General features: G+C 45.9%; 1 protein-coding gene across 11 annotated transcripts in view; it reads left to right on the forward strand.

Annotated features, from left to right (window-relative positions):
* The window catches only part of LOC139583304 (microtubule-associated protein 4-like), a 153,603-nt gene that overhangs the window by 86,652 nt on the left and 42,549 nt on the right, over positions 1-24,402 (forward strand). The window contains exon 1 of one of the 11 annotated variants that reach the window (XM_071414230.1): positions 17,270-18,783. The exons of 9 other annotated variants lie outside the window; for them this stretch is intronic. In XM_071414230.1, coding sequence (XP_071270331.1) covers positions 17,679-18,783 — 1,105 coding nt within the window. In that variant the 5' untranslated portion in view covers positions 17,270-17,678. Of the gene's footprint in view, positions 1-17,269; positions 18,853-24,402 lie in introns of those variants that run through there. One more of the 11 variants, XM_071414229.1, reaches the window with a different exon arrangement.

A 24,402-nucleotide genomic window follows, 5' to 3' on the forward strand; every position in this document is an offset into this window, starting at 1 on the left:
TTAGTAGACAGTTACAGTGATATACAGTTACAGTGGCAGACAGTTACAGTTACAGTGGTAGACAGTTACACTGGTAGACAGTTACAGTGACAGACGGTTACAGTTATAAACAGTTACAGTGATAGACAGTTACAGTGGTAGACAGTTACAGTGATAGACATTTACAGTGATAGACAGTTACAGTGGTAGACAGTGATAGACAGTTACAGTGATAGACAGTTACAGTGGGAGACAGTGATAGACAGTTACAGTGGGAGACAGTTACAGTGGTAGACAGTTACAGTGATAGACAGTTACAGTGATAGACAGTTACAGTGATAGACAGTTCTCCATGCACCTTTGGCGAGGGGGGAGGGTCTGGCTAGTTGCCATGGTGACTGAGCAGCAGTTTATGTTGCCATGGGGATGGCGACTGATACTGAGAAAGTAGGCTGAGGCTAAAAGCTCTTTATCAGTGACACACACCCCAACACACAAACACACACACACACACCCCAACACACAAACACACACACACACACACACCCCAACACACAAACACACACACACACCCCAACACACAAACACACACACACACACCCCAACACACAAACACACACACACACACCAACTCACAGAAACATCACACTAACTAACTCACAAACAGGTCACAGTACAAATACATGCATGAATATAATGTAATTTTTTACATGCAACCTCATTGGAGGGAAACTAATCACGTACACAGAAACAACAACGCAAAAAGGGGGGGTCACGCAGGAAGAACTGTGTATTACAGCACCAGCCACTCTGTATCAGTCTAAAAGGGGGGGGTCACACAGGAAGAACTGTGTATTACAGCACCAGCCACTCTGTATCAGTCTAAAAGGGGGGGGGGGGGGGGTCACGCAGGAAGAACTGTGTATTACAGCACCAGCCACTCTGTATCAGTCTAAAAGGGGGGTCACGCCGGAGAAGCTGTATATTACAGCACCAGCCACTCTGTATCAGTCTAAAAGGGGGGGGGGGGGGTCACGCAGGAAGAACTGTGTATTACAGCACCAGCCACTCTGTATCAGTCTAAAAGGGGGGGGTCACGCAGGAAGAACTGTGTATTACAGCACCAGCCACTCTGTATCAGTCTAAAAGGGGGGGGGGGGGGGGTCACGCAGGAAGAACTGTATATTACAGCACCAGCCACTCTGTATCAGTCTAAAAGGGGGGGTCACGCAGGAAGAACTGTATATTACAGCACCAGCCACTCTGTATCAGTCTAAAAGGGGGGGTCACGCAGGAAGAACTGTATATTACAGCACCAGCCACTCTGTATCAGTCTAAAAGGGGGGGTCACGCAGGAAGAACTGTATATTACAGCACCAGCCACTCTGTATCAGTCTCTTATTTATGCAAAACATGTAAATGAAGCATCCCTGGACATGTTTCTGTTTCCATAACGGGCTCTGGGATCGGGTGATTTCCAAAACCGGCAGGCGGCCGTCTGCATGGGCAATGAGGAAGGGAGCTGTCTGCCGTCAAATAATACTATAATCTCTACCCAGACAGGGCAAAGGAGAGCAGCAGGGACGCTATTCTACCTCCACCCTTCCACTCACTCCCCTGACACAGACCTGACATGATGGAATCAAAATGTCTACATTGGAGCATCCAAACCTGGGGCTAACGCTGTTTGATTTACAGGAGACATTCTAGAATTCATTTTAGATTCCGTAACTGGAACAACCTGGCAGTGTTTTACTTTGAGCTTGTCCTGGTACCAGTTTCTTCTCATTGCAAGAAATTGTTCATTCTCGCCCTCTCGTACTGTATTTGAAGGTTGAATAGAGCTGATGTGGTGCTGGTTAAAGGAGAAATTAGTTATTTTTTTCTTCTTCTTATTGCAATGGTTCACACTATATACTCATCTCTCGTCCGCTGTATTTAAATGGCAGTGGTCTTACTATGGTGCTGGATTACGTAGGGATATTATTAAGAAATGTCTCATCACTTTAGGATCAAAGGCTTGACAACCACGTGCTGGCATTACATGGCAAACCAAATAAAATGCCCAATCAATCTCCTCATAAACCTAAGCCTCGATATGCAGCCATCTACTAAGATGTCCTATCGATTGAACATGAACTCATGAATACATATATTATCCTCCAAAAATCATCCCACTTGATTTAGCGTCCATATTTATTCAAATGAAGGGAATTTGGGTTGCTTGTCTGATGGATCAGGGACCATGTGTGCCCAGAATGAGACTGTGAAGTCGGCAGAGCGGATTGGCCAATCGACAGCACATCCATAATGAATGGAAATGGATGAGAGTTCCGAGCACGTCTGCTACAACGGGACTAAAACGGGGAGGCGGTTTATGGATGTTTCGACTTCACCACAAAACACAGACGAGATTAAAAATATAGTTCAAGTTGATAGATGGTGAGACGGATCTCAGACCGTTTACAACACTGTAGTAGGGGCACCAGTTGATGCTGCAGGACCATTACAATGGCAATGTGCCGATACAGAAGGCAGTATTTCCAATAGGTTGAAAATAATACAGATCTTAATGTGTACACGCAGAGCCAAGTACTTCAAATCGAAATATATGGCTCTACGTACACCTATACTGTATGTCAATGTTCAGAAATAGACCCTGAGGAGAGATTAAAACTTTCCATTGAATACAAGGCAGTAGCCCGCTGAAGCATCAACTACATAAATCCTTTCAATATCCATTCATGGTAAGCAATCAAAGCACATTGTCATGTTACTTTTAACAACACACTATTTTAAGCAGTCTGTCTTGTCGTGGTTCCACCTGTCACCAGAGAGCGACAGAGACCGTACTAGAGACATTAATGACTCTCAGGTGTGTCCAATTTACTCATTATGATTTGTCTGTTATAAGACATGTGTTTTCTGCTGTCCTTGGCAGAAGCTTGAATTGTTTACGGTCGTGTGCGGTGTGCGGTCGTTTCCTGAGTGAGTTTTTAAGACTTAGTGTTTGTTGTTTTTTCAAGTGTACTGTGATCCTGCGGCTATCGTTTCTCAGTAAAATATTATGTTTATCCTTAACCACTGATTCCTCATCTGGTCTCTTCTCTGCACCTGGGTCCAACCTTACCACGTCACAGCAAGCTTCTGCACAAACATGGACCCAGCAGAGATCACCCAGATCAAAAATGTTGTAACCCACCAAGGAGCACTGCTGGGGCGGCAGCAAGAACAACTATCCCAAATATCAAAGACCCTCCGGGCACTTACCAACACCCTCCAACCACAGTCCAACCTCAACCCAGGAGGAGCCAATGTCCAAGTCTCATTGCCCAGTGCTACAGACGTTGCCGTAGTTCCTCCAGGGAACCTGCACCGGGAACCCAAGATCCCAGCCCCTGAGCGCTATGACGGCCACCCGTGAGGATGCAAGGGGTTCCTCACTCAGTGTTCTCTGGTGTTCGAGCTACACTCCTCCTCGTTCCACACCGATCGGGCCATGATCGCCTACATCATCTCTCTACTCTTGGGTAAGGCCCTGGCATGGGCAATGGCCATATGGGAACAGCAGCCACCATCTTGCAGCTCCATATTAGACTTCATTGCAGAGTTACGAGGAGTCTTCGACCACCCAGTCAGCGGACGATAAGCGGCCAGCCGACTGTTCAACATCCGCCAAGGGGCCAGACCAGTGGCTGACTTCGCCATTGAGTTCCGCACCCTTGCCGCCGAGAGTGGGTGGAATACGGAGGCCCCGTTCACCGCTTTCCACCAGGGTTTGTCTAACTCCATCAAGGATTAACTGGCCTCTCGGGAACTGGGAGAGGACCTTGCGACCCTGATAACGCTGGCAATCAGGATTGACAACTGCCTCCAAGAACGCGTGAGACAGCGCCTTTTTGACACCACCCCAGTATCCCGGTTCCCTGAGCACCACAAGCCCCCCGAACCCAGCATTGAGGAGTCTACAGGTGAGTGACAGGCGCATGCGCAAAGGCTGCTGCCTCTACTGCGGAGGTGTCGGCCATCTCCGTGCTACATGCCCAGAGCTAATGGGAAATGCCAGGGCTCGCCAGGACAAGGGGAGACCCTGACGAGCTGTGCAGTTACCTCCCGGCTACCCAGTCACCGTCTGTTACTACCCGCAACCCTCCACTGGGACAACCGTCAGCACCAGATTCAAGCCTTCATGGACTCCGGGGCTGTAGATAATTTAATTGATCATCCCTCTGCAGATTCAAGCCCTCGATGGACGGCACATTGGCTCCGGTCAAGTGGAATATCAGACCAAGCCCATTCTACTGCAGGTTGGGGGGAACCACTCAGAGACTCTTAGATTTATTTTGATCACTGATCCCATGAACCCCCTTATCCTAGGGTACCGCTGGCTAGCACTACATAACCCACTATAATCCTGGTCCACGGGACACCTACTAGACTGGGGTAAGGACTGCCAGACTAAGTGTCTAAGACCCCCACCAAGAGCCTCACCGTGTCCTCCTGCATCCATTTAAGACCAAGACTTCTCCGCTCTCCCTCCCGAATACTTTGACCTCTGGGAGGCCTTCAGTAAGAGGCAAGCCGCCACCCTTCCCCCCCATCGTCCATACAACTGTGCCTTAGAACTCCTTCCCGGCTCCACACCTCCCCGAGGCCGTCTGTACTCCCTCTCGACCCCTGAAGCAGCAGTCATGGACAATTACATCCAGGAGTCGCTGGATGCAGGTTTCATCGCCCCTCTACATCTCCAGCTGGTGCAGGCTTCTTCGTGGGTAAGAAGGATGGAGGCCTGCATCCTTCTTACGGACATCAGGGCTGAACCTGATGTCCGTCGCCTTGGAGTTGGCCCAAGGGGCCGCATTCTTCACCAAACTGGACCTCGTAAAGTTTACAATCTGGTGCGAATCAGGGAGGGAGATGAGTGGAAAACTGCCTTTAACACCCCTAGTGATCATTATGAATATTTAGTCATACCTTTCAGATTATCGAACTCACCGGCAGTCTTTCAAGCATTGGTCAATGACACTCTTAGGGCTATGTTGAATCGGTTCGTCTTTGTTTACCTCGACGACATCCTGATCTTCTCCTTCCAGAACACATACTGCAAGTCCTGAGACGCCTCCTGCAGAGCCAACTATATGTCAAGATCGAGAAGTGTGAGTTCCATGTATCCCAATATTCCTTCCTGGGTCACATTATCTCTACCGCAGGCATCCAAATGGACCCCGTAAAGGTTGAGGCGGTTGCCGACTGGCCCCGTCCCACCTCACTCAAGCAGGTCCAGCGGATCTTCGGGTTTGCCAATTTTTACAGCCGTTTTATACGCAACTTTGGTGCGGTGGTAGCGCCTCTCACAGTCCTAACCCGGAAGTCCCAGACCCGTTTTTGCTGGACTCCCGAGGCTGACAGGACATTCATGGAACTCAAGGGACATTTCACCTCTGGACCATCCTTGTTCATCCTGATCCTACTCGTCCCTGTGTGGTAGAGGTGGATGCCTCGGACACTGGAGCAGGGGTGGTCCTTTCACAGCGGAACGAGGACAAGAAACTGCACCCATGCGCCTTTCTCTCCAAGCGGTTTTCGCCACCGGGACGCAACTACAATGTAGGCAACCGGGAGCTCTTGGCAGTTAAGTGGGCCCTTGAGGGGTGGAGACACTGGTTGGAATGGGGAACATCATCCTTTCATGATCTGGACAGACCATAAGAACTTGGTCTCCATTCAGGAAGCCAAGAGGTTGAATGCTCACCAGGCTAGGTGGTCTCTGTTTTTTAACAGGTTCGATTTCACACTAGCCAATCGCCCGGGATCCAAGAGTCAGAAAGCAGACGACCTGTCCCGCCAACACGATGTCTCTAACGAGGAGAGGGACTCTGAACCCATCATCCCCAGCTCCCGCATTGTGGCCCCTCTGATATGGAGTATTGAGACCACGGTCCGACAAGCCCAGACCCGAGAACCTGACCCCTGCTGGGGACCCACTAACAGACTTTACGTTCCGCAATCAGCCCGTTCCCGGGGTCTACAATGGGAACACTCTTCTAAATTAACTGGACATCCAGGAGTTAATTGGACACTGGAGTTCCTGAGGTGGAAATTCTGGTGGCCCAACATGATGGAGGATGCGAGATCCTTTGTTGCTGCCTGTTCCATCTGTGCACAAAGCAAGTCCTCACGACAGCGACTGGGTTGCTCCAACCTCCGCCCATCCCCAGCCAGCCCTGGTCCCACCTGTCCGTAGACTTTATCACCGGGTTACCTCCTTCCCAAGGGCTTACCACTATCCTGGTGATCGTTGATCGGTTCTCCAAGGCAGCCCCTTTCATTGCCCTAGCCAAGTTGCCCTCAGCGAAGGAGACCACTGATCTCATGATTACCCATGTTTTTCAACTACATAGACTTCCCCAGGACATTGTCTCGGATCGTGGCCCCCAGTTCGTCACACGGTATTGGAAAGCCTTCTGCTCCCTGTTGGGGGTGTCGGTGAGTCTCTCCTCAGGATTCCACCCCCAGACAGAGCAGGCCAACAAGGAGCTGGAGAAGTTCCTCCACTGTTTCCTCTCCACCCAGGCCAGCAACTGGAGCAAGTTCCTCTTCTGGGCGGAGTATGATCACAACACACTGCCAAACTCGTCCACTGGGCTATCGCCGTTTGATGGTCAGTTCGGGTTCGCTCCCCCCCCCCCCCTAACCACGGATTCTTCATCTGGTCTCTTCTCTGCACCTGGGTCCAACCTTACCACGTCACATGTCTGGTAATGTGTGCCATCATGTCTGAAAACGGAGGTGTCTCAAACACAATGTACACAAAGCAAGGCTCTCTCGGATTTTGAGCCTGGTGTGATGTAGCACACTGATCCGAGGCAGGCAAGTAGTTCATGGTGGAAGTGGAGGATCTGAGGCTTGAACGATAGATATGGCCCACAGTGTGTGACTGTCACACTCCACAGCACCACGTTTTCAGCTTGATCAAACTCAATCTTCTCCCTCTGTTTGGGTCGGGGAGACCCAACTGTTGTGCTCTGCTCCCTGTGTTCCTGCTCAGCCTAAAACTAAGCTATTTACAGCTGAAATGCTGGAGGCTAGTCAATCAGCATGTCACAGACATTGCTGGATTAACAGACTTGCATAGGCATTAGCAGCAGAGACTGTAGCAGACTGACTGATTAATTGAAAGATACCATTGACTTGAGCAGTGTGCTCCTTAGCTCATAGCTCAGCAGATAATAATATTTATTTTATTAAGGATGGCCTAATATGCTGAATATTTTAATATGCCCCCAGTTGATTTCCCCCCCCCTTACTTCCCTCTTGTCTTTCAACCTCTCCCTTCCCCCCTCCCTCTCGCCCCCAACCTCTCTCCCTTCATCTCGCCCTCTCACCTCTCTCTCCCTCCCTCTCCCCTTCCCCCCTCACACCATCTCACCTCCTTCCCCTTTCACCCTCTCACCATTTCACCTCTCTCGCTCTCTCTCCCCTTCCCTCCTCTCTTCATATCTTCCACTGGCTCCCTGTGTTGCCGAGACGACTCACCCTCCCCACTTGTTTGCCGCCCCGTGGCAAGGATTCTGTTGCCATGGAAACGGGAGGCAATTGCTTTGGAGACATTGGGAAGAGGGGGATACCAAGGAAACAATGGGGTGTGACAGCAGGGGGAGGGGGGAGGGGTGTACTGATTGAGCTAAAAATAAAACAACTAAAGACTGTCTCTCTTTCTCTCCCCCCTCACTTGTTTTCTCCTTCTCTGTCTTCTGATCTCTCCCTCCACACCTTTCTTCCCTTTCTCTTTCAATTCAATTCAATTCAAGGGGCTTTATTGGCATGGGAAACATGTGTTAACATTGCCAAAGCAAGTGAGGTAGATAATATACAAAAGTGAAATAAACAATAAAAATTAACAGTAAACATTACACATACAGAAGTTTCAAAACAATAAAGACATTACAAATGTCATATTATATATATACAGTGTTGTAACAATGTACAAATGGTTAAAGCACACAAGTTAAAATAAATAAACATAAATATGGGTTGTATTTACAATGGTGTTTGTTCTTCACTGGTTGCCCTTTTCTTGTGGCAACAGGTCACAAATCTTGCTGCTGTGATGGCACACTGTGGAATTTCACCCAGTAGATATGGGAGTTTATCAAAATTGGATTTGTTTTCGAATTCTTTGTGGATCTGTGTAATCTGAGGGAAATATGTCTCTCTAATATGGTCATACATTGGGCAGGAGGTTAGGAAGTGCAGCTCAGTTTCCACCTCATTTTGTGGGCAGTGAGCACATAGCCTGTCTTCTCTTGAGAGCCATGTCTGCCTACGGCGGCCTTTCTCAATAGCAAGGCTATGCTCACTGAGTCTGTACATAGTCAAAGCTTTCCTTAAGTTTGGGTCAGTCACAGTGGTCAGGTATTCTGCCACTGTGTATTCTCTGTTTAGGGCCAAATAGCATTCTAGTTTGCTCTGTTTTTTTGTTAATTCTTTCCAATGTGTCAAGTAATTATCTTTTTGTTTTCTCATGATTTGGTTGGGTCTAATTGTGCTGTTGTCCTGGGGCTCTGTGGGGTGTGTTTGTGTTTGTGAACAGAGCCCTAGGACCAGCTTGCTTAGGGGACTCTTCTCCAGGTTCATCTCTCTGTAGGTGATTGCTTTGTTATGGAAGGTTTGGGAATCGCTTCCTTTTAGGTGGTTGTAGAATTTAACGGCTCTTTTCTGGATTTTGATAATTAGTGGGTATCGGCCTAATTCTGCACTGCATGCATTATTTGGTGTTCTACGTTGTACACGGAGGATATTTTTGCAGAATTCTGCATGCAGAGTCTCAATTTGGTGTTTGTCCCATTTTGTGAAATCTTGGTTGGTGAGCGGACCCCAGACCTCACAACCATAAAGGGCAATGGGCTCTATGACTGATTCAAGTATTTTTAGCCAGATCCTAATTGGTATGTTGAAATTTATGTTCCTTTTGATGGCATAGAATGCCCTTCTTGCCTTGTCTCTCAGATCGTTCACAGCTCTGTGGAAGCTACCTGTGGTGCTGATGTTTAGGCCGAGGTATGTATAGTTTTTTGTGTGCTCTAGGGCAACGGTGTCTAGATGGAATTTGTGGTCCTGGCGACTGGACCTTTTTTGGAACACCATTATTTTGGTCTTACTGAGATTTACTGTCAGGGCCCAGGTCTGACAGAATCTGTGCAGAAGATCTAGGTGCTGCTGTAGGCCCTCCTTGGTTGGTGACAGAAGCACCAGATCATCAGCAAACAGTAGACATTTGACTTCGGATTCTAGTAGGGTGAGACCGGGTGCTGCAGACTGTTCTAGTGCCCGCGCCAATTCGTTGATATATATGTTGAAGAGGGTGGGGCTTAAGCTGCATCCCTGTCTCACCCCACGACCCTGTGTGAAGAAATGTGTGTGTTTTTTGCCAATTTTAACCGCACACTTGTTGTTTGTGTACATGGATTTTATGATGTCGTATGTTTTTCCCCCAACACCACTTTCCATCAATTTGTATAGCAGACCCTCATGCCAAATTGAGTCAAAGGCTTTTTTGAAATCAACAAAGCATGAGAAGACTTTGCCTTTGTTTTGGTTTGTTTGGTTGTCAATTAGGGTGTGTAGGGTGAATACATGGTCTGTTGTACGGTAATTTGGTAAAAAGCCAATTTGACATTTGCTCAGTACATTGTTTTCATTGAGGAAATGTACGAGTCTGCTGTTAATGATAATGCAGAGTATTTTCCCAAGGTTACTGTTGACGCATATTCCACGGTAGTTATTGGGGTCAAATTTGTCTCCACTTTTGTGGATTGGGGTGATCAGTCCTTGGTTCCAAATATTGGGGAAGATGCCAGAGCTAAGGACGATGTTAAAGAGTTTTAATATAGCCAATTGGAATTTGTTGTCTGTATATTTGATCATTTCATTAAGGATACCATCAACACCACAGGCCTTTTTGGGTTGGAGGGTTTTTATTTTGTCCTGTATTAATTATTTCAAGGTAATTGGAGAATCCAGTGGGTTCTGGTAGTCTTTAATAGTTGATTCTAGGATTTGTATTTGATCATGTATATGTTTTTGCTCTTTATTCTTTGTTATAGAGCCAAAAAGATTGGAGAAGTGGTTTACCCATACATCTCCATTTTGGATAGATAATTCTTCGTGTTGTTGTTTGTTTAGTGTTTTCCAATTTTCCCAGAATTGGTTAGAGTCTATGGATTCTTCAATTACATTGAGCTGATTTCTGACGTGCTGTTCCTTCTTTTTCCGTAGTGTATTTCTGTATTGTTTTAGTGATTCACCATAGTGAAGGCGTAGACTCAGGTTTTCCGGGTCTCTATGTTTTTGGTTGGACAGGTTTCTCAATTTATTTCTTAGATTTTTGCATTCTTTATCAAACCATTTGTCATTGTTGTTCATTTTCTTCGGTTTTCTATTTGAGATTTTTAGATTTGATAGGGAAGCTGAGAGGTCAAATATACTGTTAAGATTTTCTACTGCCAAGTTTACACCTTCACTATTGCAGTGGAACGTTTTACCCAGGAAGTTGTCTAAAAGGGATTTAATTTGCTGTTGCCTAATTGTTTTTTGGTAGGTTTCCAAACTGCATTCCTTCCATCTATAGCATTTCTTAATGTTACTCAGTTCCTTTGGCTTTGATGCCTCATGATTGAGTATTGCTCTGTTCAAGTAGACTGTGATTTTGCTGTGGTCTGATAGGGGTGTCAGTGGGCTGACTGTGAACGCTCTGAGAGACTCTGGGTTGAGGTCAGTGATAAAGTAGTCTACAGTGCTACTGCCAAGAGATGAGCTATAGGTGTACCTACCATAGGAGTCCCCTCGAAGCCTACCATTGACTATGTACATACCCAGCGTGCGACAGAGCTGCAGGAGTTGTGACCCGTTTTTGTTGGTTATGTTGTCATAGTTGTGCCTAGGTGGGCATATGGGGGAGGGAATGCTGTCACCTCCAGGTAGGTGTTTGTCCCCCTGTGTGCTGAGGGTGTCAGGTTCCTGTCCAGTTCTGGCATTTAGGTCGCCACAGACTAATACATGTCCCTGGGCCTGGAAATGATTGATTTCCCCCTCCAGGATGGAGAAGCTGTCTTCATTAAAGTATGGGGATTCTAGTGGGGGGATATAGGTAGCACACAGGAGGACATTTTTCTCTGTTAAGATAATTTCCTTTTGAATTTCTAGCCAAATGTAAAATGTTCCTGTTTTGATTAATTTAATGGAGTGAGTTAGGTCTGCTCTATACCAAATTAGCATTCCCCCTGAGTCCCTTCCCTGTTTCACACCTGGTAGTTTGGTGGATGGGACTACCAGCTCTCTGTAACCTAGAGGGCAACCAGTGGGTCCGTCTCCTCTATACCATGTTTCTTGCAGGATGACAATGTCTGCATTACCGATTTCTTTGGTGAAGTCCGGGTTCCTGCTCTTTAGGCCAAAGGCAGATGACCTCAGACCTTGGATATTCCAGGATGATATAGTGAAGGCTTTTTGTTCCATCTCAGAAGTGAATGCATTAATAACACTGACTCCCATGTAGTCTCTGTCTCTGTCTCTCTCTCTGTCTCTCTCTCTCTCTGTCTCTCTCTCTCTCTCTCTCTCTCTCTCTCTCTCTCTCTCTCTCTCTCTCTCTCTCTCTCTCTCTCTCTCTCTCTCTCTCTCTCGCTGTTTCTCACTGTCTCTCTCTGTCTTGCTCTGTCTCTCGCTCTCTCTCGCTGTTTCTCACTGTCTCTCTCTGTCTTGCTCTGTCTCTCGCTCTCTCTCTCTCTCTCTCTCTCTCTGTCTCTCACTCTCTCTCTGTCTCTCGCTCTCTCTCTGTCTCTCGCTCTCTCTCTCTGTCTCTCACTGTCTCTCTGTCGCTGTCTCTCACTCTCTCTCTTATTTACAGCTGTAGCCTTTCACTGTTCAAAGAGGTTGTGCCGCTCCTCAGTTGTAAAGCTCACATTTTAAGTATTGCACCTCTGTGTATAACAATCCTTCTGAATAATGTACCAGGGAGTGTTTGCTAGTTTAATAGCTTGACCGATTTGCCTATTTGCATACTCCGTAGGGCACCGGGTTTGATAAACGCCCCTTTTTTAGTCTCATCAGTTCTCTTAGTTAATGGCCACCTATCCAACCTCTGCAGCATACTCAGTATATACAGTAGTTCACTGGTGAAAGACGACAGGGCTCCGGTGCATAGGGGGGCCATTGTTGGTATGAAACATTGCAGGATATGTCATTGATATGATTCATCTGGAAATACCTGATCTATTTCTATGCTGCCGTTTTCACCTCACAATGACTTCTATGGTCAGAGATGAAGCTGAGACAAACATGTGCAACAGGAGGTGAGATGTGATTTGATTTAACACCGATCACCTTTTCTCCAAATGTCCACTGCTAAATTAAATTATGGACTTACTTAATGTCTGTTATTGGTCGATTAGGCACGATACCTCAGTAGCGCAGCGGGATTATGTAAATTGGCGTGTGTGTGTGTGTGTGTGTGTGTGTGTGTGTGTGTGTGTGTGTGTGTGTGTGTGTGTGTGTGTGTGTGTGTGTGTGTGTGTGTGTGTGTGTGTGCACCCACCCACCCAGCTGGGCCAGGCAGAGTGGGGTCATCACTGGAGAGGGAGCGCTCTGCGTCCCTGTCCCTGAGGGGCTTGGATGTCACGCCTTTGGGAGAGAGAGGGCTGCGATGTGGCAGGGTCAACATGGCATGAGTCAGCAGGGTCGACATGGCATGAGTCGGCAGGGTCGACATGGCATGAGTCGGCAGAGTTGACATGGCATGAGTCGGCAGGGTCGACATGGCATGAGTCAGCAGGGTCGACATGGCATGAGTCAGCAGGGTCGACATGGCCCAGATATCCACATTACTATTCCACTGTCTGCTGAGCATACTCCACAATACTATACTCCACAATACTCCACCATACTTTACTCCACAATACTATACTCCACAATACTATACCCCACAATACAATACTCCACAATACTATACTCCACAATACTATACTCCACAATAATATACCCCACAATACTATACTGCACAATACTACGCCATACTTTACTCCACAATACTATACTCCACAATACTATACTATACTTTTCTCCACAATACTACACTATACTTTACTCCACAATACTATACTCCACAATACTATACTATACTTTACTCCACAATACCACACTACTCCACTATACTATACTCCACGATACAATACTATACTCCACAATAGTACACTATACTTTACTCCACAATACCACACTACTCCAATATACTATACCATGCTCCACTATACTATACTACACACCACCATACGATACTACACTCCACTATACTATACTTTACTATACACTAATGTACTCCACAATACTGTACTATACTATACAATATTATACTACACTATACTATACTCCACAATACTTCACTATACGATACTCCGCTCCGCAATACTACACTGTCCTATACTGTACAATACTCTGCTATACTATATTTTCGCTCCACAATACTACACTGCACTATACAATACTACACTGTACTATACAATACTCTACTATACTAATGTATACCGGGCTCAGCTGTTGATGCACTCAGGTACAGGACACCACTATAATGTACAGTGAGCAACTCTGATGTAATCATGAATGGTTGACAATGCTAAACAACAAATGTTAAACAAATGGATGAATCATGCAAAGTACTGTATCCAAAAACAGTCTTGTTTTTCCACATAGCAAGTGTATATATACTGAACAAAAATATAAACGCAACATGCAACAATTTCAAAGATGTTGAGCTTGAGTTCATATAAGGAAATCAGTGAATGTAAATGAATGAATTAGGCCCTAATCTACGGATGTCACATGAATGAGTGGGTGGGCCTGGGAGGACATAGGCCCCTCCCAATAGGAAGCCAGGCCCAGCCAATCAGAATGAGTTTTTCCCCACAAAAAAACACAGAAATACCCCAGATATATCTCTCAGACAATCATGCAGGTGATGAAGCTGGATGTGGAAGTCCTGGGCTGGCGGGTTATACGTGGTCTGCGATTGTGAGGCTGGTTGGATGTACTGCCAAATTCTCTAGAAAAACATTGGAGGCGGCCTATGGTAGAGAAATTAACATTCAATTCTCTGGCAACAACTCTGGTGAACATTCCTGCAGACAGCATGCCAATTTCCATGCTCCCTGAAAACTTGAGGCATCTGTGGCAATGTGTTGTGTGACAAAACTGCACATTTTAAAGTGGCCTTTTATTGTCCCCAGCACAAATCAAATCAAAGTTTATTTGTCACTTGCTCCGAATACAACAGGTGTAGACCTTACAGTGAAATGCTTACTTACAGGCTCTAACCAATAGTGCAAAAAAGGTGTTAGGTGAACAATAGGTTGTTAAAGAAATAAAACAACAGTAAAAATACAGGCTATATACAGTAGCAAGGCTACATACAGACACCGGTTAGTCAGGCTGATTGAGATAGTATGTACATGTAGATATGGTTAAAGTGACTATGCATATATGATGAACAGAGAGTAGCAGTAGTGTAAAAGAGGGGTTGGGAGGCACACAATGCAAATAGTCTGGGTAGCCATTTGATTACCTGTTCAGGAGTCTTATAGCTTGGGGGTAAAAACTGTTGAGAAGGCTTTTTGTCCTAGACTTGGCACTCCGGTACTGCTTGTCATGCGGTAGTAGAGAGAACAGTCTATGACTGGGGTGGCTGGGGTCTTTGACAATTTTTAGGGCCTTCCTCTGACACCGCCTGGTGTAGAGGTCCTGGATGGCAGGCAGCTTAGCCCCAGTGATGTACTGGGCCGTACGCACTACCCTCTGTAGTGCCTTGCGGTCAGAGGCCAAGCAATTGCCATACTAGGCAGTGATGCAACCAGTCAGGATGCTCTCAATGTTGCAACTGTAGAAACTTTTGAGGATCTGAGGACCCATGTCAAATCTTTTTAGTTTCCTGAGGGGGAAAAGGCTTTGTCGTGCCCTCTTCACAACTGTCTTGGTGTGTTTGGACCATTCTAGTTTGTTGTTGATGTGGACACCAAGGAACTTGAAGCTCTCAACCTGCTCCACTACAGCCCCGTCGATGAGAATGGGGGCGTGCTCGGTCCTCCTTTTCCTGTAGTCCACAATCATCTCCTTAGTCTTGGTTACGTTGAGGGATAAGTTGTTATTCTGGCACCACCCGGCCAGGTCTCTGACCTCCTCCCTATAGGCTGTCTCGTCGTTGTCGGTGATCAGGCCTACCACTGTTGTGTCATCAGCAAACTTAATGATGGTGTTGGAGTCGTGCCTGGCAATGCAGTCGTGGGTGAACAGGGAGTACAGGAGGGGACTGAGCACGCACCCCTGGGGAGCTCCAGTGTTGAGGATCAGCGTGGCAGATGTGTTGCTACCTACCCTCACCACCTGGGGGCAGCCCGTCAGGACATCCAGGATCCAGTTGCAGAGGGAGGTGTTTAGGCCCAGGATCCAAGGTGCTCCTGTGTAATGATCATTCTGTTTAATCAGCTTCTGGATATGCCACACCTGTCAGGTGGATGGATTATCTTGAAAAAATAATAACAAACAGGGATGGAAACAAATTTGTGCACAACATTTGAGAGAAATAATCTTTTTGTGCGTATTGAATATTTCTGGGTTCATTTTATTTCAGCTCATGAAACATGGGACCAACACTTTACATGTTTCGTTTATATTTTTGTTCAGTGTAGTTTGCTTCATTCACCATGCTATTGAGTAGGCAGCCATTTTGTTTGTGGTAGCTACTCGGCTTGTGATTAGCATCTGAATTGTTTGTGTCCCACTGATCTGATCTGTCTCATTGTGTTCCTGTCTCTCCTGTCAGAGCACCATACTGAAGCTAATGTAACACGGCCTCATTACTGCAGGGGCACTGGATGACTGGTAAAGCCCTGTGTGTTCGTTCTGTGTGTTTCTGTGTGTTGGTGTTTTTGTGGTGAGCAGCGAACACATGTTTGTTGGGAGAGACTTGTTCCTCGGGTAACCGGGGGCGACGACCGAGATGCCATCAGGGTCGTCTCTTAAACCAAAGATGAAGGCTGAGCAGAAACAGTCTCTCTCTGTGAACAATCTGTCTATTTTGTTCGAAGCCACAGAAGCTTCACACAATCCAAGGATGGAAATTTGTCCAAGCTTGTTGTCCATAACATGTTTCTCCCGCATTCCTAAATGCTGGGCTGAACTGTATAAAAACAAAGATAGAATGTTGACGCTCTTCATATGCTCGCAACAATTAAATGGGTAAATCTAACCAAGTTTCAACAGGGTTATGCTGGCCTTAATGTCAAAGAATGTTCTCTGTCTTGTCCTGGTCCTTGTCCTTGTCATGGTTCATATTGACAGTTTTCCAGTCAGAACTGTCATTTTGGCTGTAACTGTCACTCTGTGGCGCTACTGACCTAACCTTAACCGACTGCTATCAAATGTTTACGGGTATACAAACACATACTGGTATGTGTTAAACCAGGAAGTGAGGTTGTGTACCGTACTCCAGTTTCTCATTTTGCCTTTAGTAATGCCGCAGACTGAGATTGAACCAGAATGAACCACACACACACCTAAACACGCCTACACACAGACACGTACATTCATTATTCCCTCTCTCTCTCTCTCTCTCACTCTAGACTTTGGCACTGCTCAACAGAGGCCTCTGTCAGGGTACACTACTGTCTGTCTGGCTCAGAGATACAGTGTGTGTGTGTGTGTGTGTGTGTGTGTGTGTGTGTGTGTGTGTGTGTGTGTGTGTGTGTGTGTGTGTGTGTGTGTGTGTGTGTGTGTGTGTGTGTGTGTGTGTGTGTGTGTGTGTGTGTGTGTGTGTTTCAAAGCGGGAAAGTGATGTGGAAAGACACAGTTAGAGGTCAAATAGATGTTACCCAGATATGGATCACTTTGCTGTTCGAGGCTCATACTCCCCTAAAGCAGCTGCTCCAGACCTCACTCACATCTCACTAGGTGTGTGTGTCATAACCCTCACTATCACTGTAAGCGCAGGTTGCCTAGGGAGGAGTATGGAAGAGGGGGAGAGAGAGGGGTAGAAAGGAAGAGGGAGTGGGGGGTAGAAAGGAAGAGGGGGTGGGGGGTAGAAAGGGAAAGAAAGAGAGTAAAAAGAGAGGAGGGGGATGTATGCTCCTCTACAGGGGCAGGGAGCTGTGAGTCGGCAGCAGCCAATGAGCACCCACACTAGTCACATGACCAATAGCCATGCAAAAGGCTGGAAGTGAGAGAGAGAGCGAGAGAGAGAGAGAGAGAGAGAGAGAGAGAGAGAGAGAGAGAGAGAGAGAGAGAGAGAGAGAGAAAGAGAGAGGAGGGAGAGAGATGGAAAGGGTGGAGGGCAAGCGATATGGAGATTGAGGAGGGAAAGAGAGAGAGAGTGAGGGAGGAGAGAGAGAGAGAGAGAGAAAGGGCAGCACATCCAGTTTACAGTCTCAGTCTCCTCTTCCTCCTGGTCGATTGAGAGCGAAGAAGCACACTGAGAGAGGCTCCACCACACACACACACGCTCGCTCTCATCACTGCCCCTATTGCAGCCGAGACAGAACCCACCTGTGCATCCTAACCAGCAGGAACAACAGACCCACAGGGGAAAGGGAACAAAGAGAGGACAAAGAATCGTAGCCTGAGGAAAAAAACGAGAGTGAGAGTGAGAAAGGAGGGAAAGCATGTCTTCTCTCTCCAACCAGCAGCCTGGTTCTCCGTTTTCGGAGTACAGCGAACTGTGTAAGGTCCCCTCCGCGGCCCCTTCCGCAGCCACCCAGGACTGGGACTGGCAGCATGGAGACATGGGGCCCCCCAGGAGTTTCGGAGGGGCCACAGGACTCACAGATGAGGACAAGCTGTGCTTCTTTGACCCTCCAGCAGGCAGTGGCATGGATGCGGATCGCAAGGTACCCGGCAGGGGGGGCTTTCCTGGGTTAGACAGTGCCGGGGAGAGTCCAGAAAGCCCAGCGTCTTCCTCCCCCTCCCCCATGGGCTATGGGAACAACGGTGTCCTACTGCCCCCCGTACCTGGTTCCCCAGCCAGACGCATGGACGTACCCTCGCCCTCTAGCTCGCTAAAACCAGGCCCAGACAGCACCGGAGCGTGGAACCTCGAGACCCTTCCACCCCAGAATACTGGCGCCACTAATTACTGTGTCATCGGGGTTGTCAATGACAACTACCTGGAGAGGGAGGATGAGGACAGCACGTCAGCACTAGGTGGCCGTCAAATGGCCGAGGGCTCCTCGGAGGAGAATGAGGAAGAAGAGGAGGAGGTGAAACTTGAGCCTTGTTTCATGGGGCGTGCTGAACAGCAGCGGAAGGCCATGCGTCGGACCATGTCTGAGTGTTCCCACCTCTCAGTACCTTCTAGCCTGGAGCTGCCTGACCATTACCCTGGTGCTGGGCTGGACGAGCTGACATCGCCCATGGGCGCCCTGCGCCGCTCCTCCCACTCCACCATGAAGCGCTCAATGACGGTGGCAGACGACCAGGCGCCCCCCACACTGTCCGCTGCAGGCGCCACCCTCTCTGACCTGAGGCAGGACCAAGACCCCACCTTAAACCTCTCGCCCTTCCCCCCAATGAGAGACTGTAGGGGCACCTCGCCTCTAGAGGGCATCATGGAGGGGATAGGGGCAGACAAGGAGCAGGACGTGCTGCTGCCTGTACCCCTCTGTAGTCAGGCATTCAATGGGACAGGCCCCGGCCTGGGCATGGACACAAACCTGGGCACCGGCTTTGGCGCAGACATGAGTAACAACTCGGGCACTGGCTTTGGAGCGGGTAAGAGCACCAACCTTGGTACCGGCTTTGGTGAAAGCATGGGTACCAACCCTTTCACCACATTGGAGGGTAGGTAATGGTGAAGCTGTCTGGCACTGCAGATTGCAGATGGCCCAGATTGTGTGTGAGCCTGACCGATAAGTCGGTTGACCAATATTATCAGCCGATATTAGTCTTTCACAGAAATAGTTGTATCGGTCTTTATTCCACAGATAAATCGCCGATATTATATACATAGAATGATAAATACGTCTGTTTACATGACCTTTGACTGTTGTTAAGCACTTTAGTGAATCTACTGAAATGTTGACGCTGACATCTAGTGGTGGCATTACGAACTGCAAGTTACTGCGTTTCACTACATGCAGTAGGTTAAGAACTTGGTCAACAGTGCAGTTTCAGATTTACTTTCAGACAAAGTTGAATTCATTCAGCCCTTCTGGTTTATTAGTGTGCTCGTGGTGCTTCAGCACAGACACATCTGGATTCTCATCCACTGCCTTAGACACATCTTTAAGTTGTACCTAAGAAGATAAACTGAACAGGTGTTTTGTATTTATAGAGAATATAGCTTCTTGTTGGTGGTTATCATGTAAACCAGAAATAAAATGTTCTTAAATAATGTTAATTTTAATATTTAATTAAGAAATCATCATTTAGAATATATGTTCATCATTTGGAGCATAATAGTGTTAAAAAGGTCTGTTTTTCATTCCACCTCTAAAAAACTATATATCGGCACGTATATCCGTAATCGGTGACTTTTGCTTCACTAAAATCATTATCAGACCCAAAGATACCACCAGTCTGACTGATTCACAACTGAGCTGATACCACCAGTCTGACTGATTCACAACTGAGCTGATACCACCAGTCTGACTGATTCACAACTGAGCTGATACCACCAGTCTGACTGATTCACAACTGAGCTGATACCACCAGTCTGTCTGATTCACAACTGAGCTGATACCACCAGTCTGTCTGATTCACAACTGAGCTGATACCACCAGTCTGTCTGATTCACAACTGAGCTGATACCCCCAGTCTGTCTGATTCACAACTGAGCTGATACCACCAGTCTGACTGATTCACAACTGAGCTGATACCACCAGTCTGACTGATTCACAACTGAGCTGATACCACCAGTCTGTCTGATTCACAACTGAGCTGATAACACCAGTCTGTCTGATTCACAACTGAGCTGATACCACCAGTCTGTCTGATTCACAACTGAGCTGATACCACCAGTCTGTCTGATTCACAACTGAGCTGATACCACCAGTCTGACTGATTCACAACTGAGCTGATACCACCAGTCTGTCTGATTCACAACTGAGCTGATACCACCAGTCTGTCTGATTCACAACTGAGCTGATACCACCAGTCTGTCTGATTCACTGTATGCGTGTGTGTTACTGTGTGTTACTGTGTGCGTGTGTTACCTTGTGTGAGTGTGCGCTGGCTTGACAAGGCCATTCAAAGGCAGTTTGCGTGCATAGGGTATTCATGTGGCGCTTGCACTTTCATGAATTCCTGCACATGCAGGTTCACAACTGACAACTCACAACTAGCTCTGTTCAGGCATTCGCCTTGGCTCCCCAACGGCAGTGTGGGGAATATCAATTAGCAGATTTGCCCTGTCTGGTCCTACGGAGAGTGAAACGTGTCTGGCCCAGTCTAAGCATCTGCCTAGATGTATTTGTACTGGCTCCCTTGGTTCCCTCTCCCTCTCCCTCTCCCTCTCCCTCTCCCTCTCCCTCTCCCTCTCCCTCTCCCTGTTTAGAGAGAGCGATTAGGAGATGAGGCTGGAGGAGAGACAATGGAACTTAAACACAAACAAGCTCCAGTCATTTTACATGCTGCTGTCATTTTGAATTACTCCAGTGTCTTTCTTCATGACTTGGAGTCATACTGGGATGTTTACCCCCAGAACGAAGCAGATAATTGTCATACAATGTTCCACTCATTATCTTCTACTAAACAGAATAATGACTGTGTCTTCTAATGTTTTAGGGAGTGCTCTGTAGTAATGGTGCAAGGCCTTTTTCGTGTAGATGTGTTTTCTACACTTCTGTTAGTTTTTTTCTGGTCTTGTGTGTGTGTGCCCGTGTTAATTTCGTCAACGAAAATAGTGACTAAAATATTAGTCACACCTATTTTTCAGTGGCAATTGACGAGACTATGGCTGACTAAATAGACCCCGAAAAAAACCTATAATTTAAGGAAAATTATTATTAATTTCAGTTGACGGAGACTATCTTATCATATTATATTATCTCTGACTACTAAGTGGACTGACCAAGAGTTTTGAAAAGATTGAGAGCTTTTCAGTGATGAAGCACAATTAATATTAGCAGAACAGATGCGCAGCGCAGTTCTGTTCAGCAGTGGGAAGGACACGCACCACCCGGAACACCCAGCCCAGCCGACATCAGCTGGTGAGCTGCGGGGGGGGCAAGCGATGAGTGTGGGCAGAAAGGCTCTGCTCCGGCTCCACCTCCGATTACACATCACGGAGGCCACTCTCCTGCTTCCTCGTAGCTAACCAGTCCCCACCAGTCTTCTAGTTAGATACCATTCGCCTGGCTAAGAAACACAAGCTGCTTTACGAAATTAAAAACAATAACGGAATTGAGTTTAATAGTAAAACAACAGTCTACTGTAGCTATGTTTTTCCCTCCCTTGAGTATAGAAAGGTTTACGAATGTGTAGTCTCGCTCAACCCTCGTACTTTCCTCCACTACATTTCATAGCCAGGTTCTGTAGCCTATGTACTAGCCAAGTCTCCCTCTTTTCCTCAGAGAAACCGTTGAAAATATATGACCCATAATACAGTTTTTACTTTCTATCGTGCATTGGTGGGACGCATTTTACATTAATTAAACGTATCGGACCGGACCGTTAACAGTTTGTTTAGGATAAACCTTGTTTAGTCATGTTACCTCATTAGCTAGCTGTAGCTAACAACCTGGGGGTGCATTCAGCAGGAATCAATGTTTTGGAACGTTCTGATAGAAATATGCTACGTAGAACAAACATGCCTCTCTAACATGTTGAATACGGAACAACTTTGGCTCTCTTCAGGGTCGTTTCTCTCTGCAACGTTCTAGAACGTTTTTCAACTGAACGTAGCCATGGTAACATTACCAGTCGTCTATATTCAAACACTTGCTGGCACATACAGATAGGAAAATAGATAGTAAACAATTTATTGACTAAATCCCTCTTGCCATTACACTATATCTGACTGGGTAAATAACTCCTCTATATCTGACTGGGTAAATAACTCCTCTATATCTGACTGGTTAAATAACTCCTCTATATCTGACTGGGTAAATAACTCCTCTATATCTGACTGGGTAAATAACTCCTCTATATCTGACTGGGTAAATAACTCCTCTATATCTGACTGGGTTAAATAACTCCTCTATATCTGACTGGGTAAATAACTCCTCTATATCTGACTGGGTAAATAACTCCTCTATATCTGACTGGGTAAATAACTCCTATATATCTGACTGGGTAAATAACTCCTCTATATCTGACTGGGTAAATAACTCCTCTATATCTGACTGGGTAAATAACTCCTCTATATCTGACTGGGTAAATAACTCCTATATATCTGACTGGGTAAATAACTCCTATATATCTGACTGGGTAAATAACTCCTCTATATCTGACTGGGTAAATAACTCCTCTACTGTATATCTGACTGGGTAAATAACTGCTCTATATCTGACTGGGTAAATAACCCCTCTATATCTGACTGGTTAAATAACTCCTCTATATCTGACTGGGTAAATAACTCCTCTATATCTGACTGGTTAAATAACTCCTCTATATCTGACTGGGTAAATAACTCCTCTATACCTGACTGGTTAAATAACTCCTCTATATCTGACTGGTTAAATAACTCCTATATATCTGACTGGGTAAATAACTCCATTATATCTGACTGGTTAAATAACTCCTCTATATCTGACTGGTTAAATAACTCCTCTATATCTGACTGGGTAAATAACTCCTCTATACCTGACTGGGTAAATAACTCCTCTATGTCTGACTGGGTAAATAACTCCATTATATCTGACTGGGTAAATAACTCCTCTATATCTGACTGGGTAAATAACTGCTCTATATCTGACTGGGTAAATAACTCCTCTGTATCTGACTGAGTAAATAACTCCTCTATATCTGACTGGGTAAATAACTGCTCTATATCTGACTGGGTAAATAACTCCTCTATATCTGACTGGGTAAATAACTCCTCTATATCTGACTTTGTAAATAACTTGTCTATATCTGACTAGGTAAATAACTGCTCTATATCTGACTGGGTAAATAACTCCTCTATATCTGACTGGGTAAATAACTGCTCTATATCTGACTGGGTAAATAACTCTATATCTGACAAGGTAAATAACTCCTCTATATCTGACTGAGTAAATAACTCCTCTGTATCTGACTGGGTAAATAACTCCTCTATATCTGACTGGGTAAATAACTCCTCTATATCTGACTGAGTAAATAACTCCTCTATATCTGACTGGGTAAATAACTCCTCTATATCTGACTGGGTAAATAACTCCTCTATATCTGACTAGGTAAATAACTGCTCTATATCTGACTGGGTAAATAACTCCTCTATATCTGACTGGGTAAATAACTGCTCTATATCTGACTGGGTAAATAACTCTATATCTGACAAGGTAAATAACTCCTCTATATCTGACTGGGTAAATAACTCCTCTATATCTGACTGGGTAAATAACTCCTCTATATCTGACTGGGTAAATAACTCCTCTATATCTGACTGGTTAAATAACTGCTCTATATCTGACTGGGTAAATAACTCCTCTATATCTGACTGGGTAAATAACTCCTCTATATCTGACTGGGTGAATAACTCCTCTATATCTGACTGGTTAAATAACTCCTCTATATCTGACTGGTTAAATAACTGCTCTATATCTGACTGGGCAAATAACTGCTCTATATCTGACTGGGTAAATAACTCCTCTATATCTGACTGGGTAAATAACTCCTCTATATCTGACTGGGTAAATAACTGCTCTATATCTGACTGGGCAAATAACTGCTCTATATCTGACTGGGTAAATAACTCCTCTATATCTGACTGGGTAAATAACTCCTCTATATCTGACTGGGTAAATAACTCCTCTATATCTGACTGGGTAAATAACTCCTCTATGTCTGACTGGGTAAATAACCCCTCTGTATCTGACTTTGTAAATAACTTGTCTATATCTGACTAGGTAAATAACTGCTCTATATCTGACTGGGTGAATAACTCAACTCATGTCCTCATCTTGTAAATGTTTAAAAAGAGTGCCAAAATGAACACTGGTGTGTGTCTGTGTGTGTTTCACTGTGTCCATTTGTCTCAGTGTTCCTATGTGTGCGCATGTCTATGTGTCTGAGTGAGTGAGTGAGTGAGTGAGTGAGTGAGTGAGTGAGTGAGTGAGTGAGTGAGTGAGTGAGTGAGTGAGTGAGTGAGTGAGTGAGTGAACGGTGTGGATGCTTGTGCGTAAGAATCCCGTTGCCCAGGGGGACATAGAGCTGTAGAACCCTCCCGATCTCATCAGCACAGCTCAAATG

The sequence above is a fragment of the Salvelinus alpinus genome, chromosome 8, assembly GCF_045679555.1.
Source record: "Salvelinus alpinus chromosome 8, SLU_Salpinus.1, whole genome shotgun sequence".
Taxonomy (NCBI): domain Eukaryota; kingdom Metazoa; phylum Chordata; class Actinopteri; order Salmoniformes; family Salmonidae; genus Salvelinus; species Salvelinus alpinus.